At 41.7% G+C, this 4,061-nt stretch overlaps 1 protein-coding gene across 1 annotated transcript; it reads right to left on the reverse strand.

Moving 5' to 3' along the window:
* Positions 1 to 2,292: 2,292 nt before the first annotated feature.
* On the reverse strand, positions 2,293 to 4,061 carry LOC311241449 (uncharacterized protein). The gene is made up of 2 exons (XM_084330285.1): positions 3,048 to 4,061; positions 2,293 to 2,865 (listed from the first exon to the last, which is right to left on the reverse strand). The coding sequence occupies exon 1, from the start codon at positions 3,783 to 3,785 to the stop codon at positions 3,180 to 3,182; it is 606 nt and encodes a 201-aa protein (XP_084186411.1). The 5' UTR covers positions 3,786 to 4,061; the 3' UTR covers positions 2,293 to 2,865; positions 3,048 to 3,179.

Below are 4,061 nucleotides of genomic sequence, written 5' to 3' on the forward strand. Positions count from 1 at the left end.
TGTAATTGCCCTCTTGTCCCACGGGGTGGCGCTATGTGGAGAATGGACAATCCAGACTCCCTAGGCAATCTGCGCATGCGCTGGTTGGGGAGTAGGTACGGAAAGGGGACGATGAAAAGGAAGTGCCGTTGGAGCCGTTCGACTCTGGCGTATAAAAAGTATTATATCGTATCATGTCTCCGGATATATATATATGTCCAGCACCATAGACCACCGCAAAACTTCCGGGATTCTGAAATCGGGGAGGAGATTGCGGGGGGGGGGGGTCAAATGAATGAATGTGGACGAGAGCCTTGACATTAAGTGATTGCAGATACAGCTGTGGAGGTGCTAGACATGATCGAATAGACTTGTATGCGCCTGACTCTCCTGAACACGGCGCGAGACATTCCTAATCGATCAGAACTAAATTGGCAGCGAAAAAGACTGTTTTTAAGCATCGATTCCCCATGTACATGCGCAGATTGGCCAGAGTGTGACGCAACGCACATACACACTGGAATGTTCCATTAGAGGGAGTGTTGTGTTGTGAGAATGCTAAAATAGAATTAAATATACAGTAAAAGGAATACAGTACAAATATACAGAAGTCTACAGTAAGTGTAATATTGCACAGTGTTGTGCATTTATAATCATTAGCTTAGGCTACATAGTAGGCTAATGACAGCCTATTAAAATGTCAGATGACTGAAAATCAACATCACTAGTCTATAATAGGCTGTCATTAGCCTACTATGTAGCCTAAGCTACAGATTATAAATGCACAACACTGTGCAATATTACACTTACTGTAGACTTCTGTATATTTGTACTGTATTCCTTTATTGAATAAAAAAATATATATATATAAATGAAAAATTAAGTAAAAGTAGTTTTTTTATATATCAAAATATGTATTAGGCAGTCACATTACTGCTCAAGCTCCTCTCTTGTGTCCATAAGTGCTTGTTTATATCTAACCTTAAATTGATTGATATTGCTTAATTGTTTTAAAACTAATGTCCTTCTAAAAACTATAAACTCTAGCCATGACATTTTTTTTAATATTGCTTGGTAATTAGTTTATTGCCAGAAACATAATTTGTGCAGATTAGAATTTGATTAAGTCCATGAATGTTAATGTGATCCAAATATCTACCATGATGTACTATACGGATGGCTCTTTTTGCAGTCTGCAAGTGTAAGTTGCTTTTGTAAGTTTCAACACAATGATAGATATGGTACAATGTGTGCAATATAATGTATATCGTTTTCTGATTCAGGATATATCTAGTCTATATCCAATACTTCTCGCTAACTTTTAACACAAATATTTCATATGGGGTTTACAGCAGTTTGTAGTCTATTAAAACCCCTAGAAACATGCTTGTATATTCATCACATATATATATATATATATATATCCATAACCGTCTGAATACACTTGCATAATCCTTCTATATACACCTACTTATACACAGGGGCGACAGTGGCTCAGGGGGGAGACCGGTGGTAAATTGTAATCAGAAGGTTAGAGATTCGATTCCCGCTCCTACCGGCAGCTTGTCGGGCGTTTCCTTGAGCAAGACACTTAACCCCTAACTGCTCCCAATGAGCAGGTTGGCAACTTGGATGGTCGCCTCCGCCGTCGGTGTGTGAATGTGTAAATGTGAGGAACAAATTGTAAAGCGCTTTGGATAGGTTATATAAAATGCATCATTTTCACCTGCATATTGATCATTTATATAATTACTGTATATATATATATATATATATATAAGTCTGTACAATCCTTTTTACGTATCCAGTCAAGCATTGGTATTATATCTGTACATATGCCCTACTATGCTGCTGGCCAGTATGACTTACTACCAGTGTCTATATATAGTATGTACATATATGGTAGTACAACTCTGTACATACATACAAATGTCTTTACACCTGTATCACTGTACATATTAATACAACCATGTATTGTACATACAACTGATCTAGTACCATTACTATATGATCTATATACCATTAGTAGTACAAATGTATATCCAGTTTAATCACCTGTACATTGTATATTACTATTGCACTTTACTGTACATAGAGAACTCACTCCAGTGCTGTGACATGCAATATGTCCTCATATTCGTATTTAGTCTTTTGCAAGATAATGTAATATTACCATAATTAACTTGTTATAAATGAGTCATGATTCCATTGGAATTTAAATCATAATGTTTAGCAACATGATCAACACGGTATGCGCCTCTGGAACATTAATAGTAAAAGACCACAAAAAAATTTAAACACTTAACATTTAAACAAGAGCTTTTATTCAATAGCCACACACAATCACTCAAATGTATAATCGCTTTATAATATACATATTACAATATGTACAAATGCTGCATTAAAGTAGCCAATATGTCACCTATTTTGTTGTGACATATTATAAACAAACTTGAAACGTCCCGACGATAAACTCATCAAGTCAAGAGTTTTAATTGTCACGGCATACAGGTATACAACGAAATGCGGGACCATCCATCATTACCTCAAAACCCTTTCAGTTAAGAGATGAACATGAAAAATGTTACCCATCGTATCGAGAGCCACAGCAGTGTCTGTCCCGAAGGGTCACTCTTTGGGCCTCTCTCCCTCCGGTGCCGAGCCGTGATCTGTGAAGGGCTCGAGACATGTACCGACACCGTGAATTGCATACTTCCACCACAATGCAGTACAATACGGCCAATACCTGTCCCACTCACCGGCTGGCGCAGTGGGTTTACCTGGTATAAGTGGCGGGCAGGGCAGAGGTGGGTTCTCTTTCCTCTGGGCAGCAGGACGCTGAGCTCAGGAGCGCCCCCTACTGGCCGGGCAGCGTCCGATGCGTCGCTGTGAGGAATAAAAGCCCAACACAATGAATCACGTGACATGACGGTGCAATGCAACCCTGAGCTCTGAAGTACAAATAGTTATTCAGTTTACAACTGTGCTCGTTTTACAGTAAGTCTTTGTGCAAAACATACCGAGCATTTTTAACCACTTTGTTCAGTATTTACAATAATGATGCACACCTTTCAGTCTGGTGTCAAGTCACTGAGAGGGTCAAGCAGGAGGCCACAGACCACCATCAGACCCAAGTCTCCATTTTCCAGGTAAGCATCAGACGACCCAAGTCTCCATGGTTTTCCAGATGATCAGCAGCATCATGACGCATATCGGGCAAACACCTCCTCAAAGTCCCTCTGCTGGAAGGCGAGCGACCTCTCGGAGTCCAACTCCACGTACACACCTGGGCTGGTGTCTTCATTATACAAGTGCTCCATCGGGTACCGGGTGGTGGTGACGTCAATGGCCATGTCTTCATACGCCTGCTCCATCAGGTACTGGGTGGTGTTGTGCGGGGCCATGGTGCCTGGTGGGCGTCGCGTACAGCAGTCCTTGTTGTTTACTGAATACATAGAAGACATGTTCTCAATGTCCGCATTGTCCTGGTTTGGTATTAGCCTCGCGAGACGCGTCCTCTCGCGGCACTTCCTGACTGTGGCATTCATGGTGGTTGTGGCCTCGCGGTACTTCCCGACTGTGGCCTTCTTGGTGCTGGTCTCGCGATACTTCATGACCTTCATGGTGGTGGTCTCGCGATACTTCATGGGGCTGGTGGTGGTTGCGCGGCGACACAACATGGAGGCCCCGTCCTCAGACCTCACACAAAACCGTCTCAGCCTCGGCACGAACTTCATGGCTTTTCTCAAGTTGACGGTTGTTTTCGGGGCACTTGTCTTAATAGTAGCCATCGTATCTAAACACATCTCGCGGGAAATATTGTCGTCTTTTTGTCAAAACTCAAAAGACAGCCGCTAGCTTGCGTTAGCCTTTAGCTGGAAAGCGCCGTACTTTTCTAAAAAAGGTAGAAAAAGTCCTGTATCTTCAAAGATGTCGCCTCTCTCGTCGTAGAGACGTTGCTTCTCGTAACTAAAGTTGGTTAATGGTTAGGTATCAAATTGTTTAAAAAAATAATTATGATGATCTGGTCCTAAACGCAACACGACGAGCTCTGAATAAAGTCGACGAGCAGCAAGAGCATT

The sequence above is a fragment of the Notolepis coatsorum genome (genome assembly GCF_963971535.1).
Source record: "Notolepis coatsorum genome assembly, chromosome: 15".
NCBI classification, from domain to species: domain Eukaryota; kingdom Metazoa; phylum Chordata; class Actinopteri; order Aulopiformes; family Paralepididae; genus Notolepis; species Notolepis coatsorum.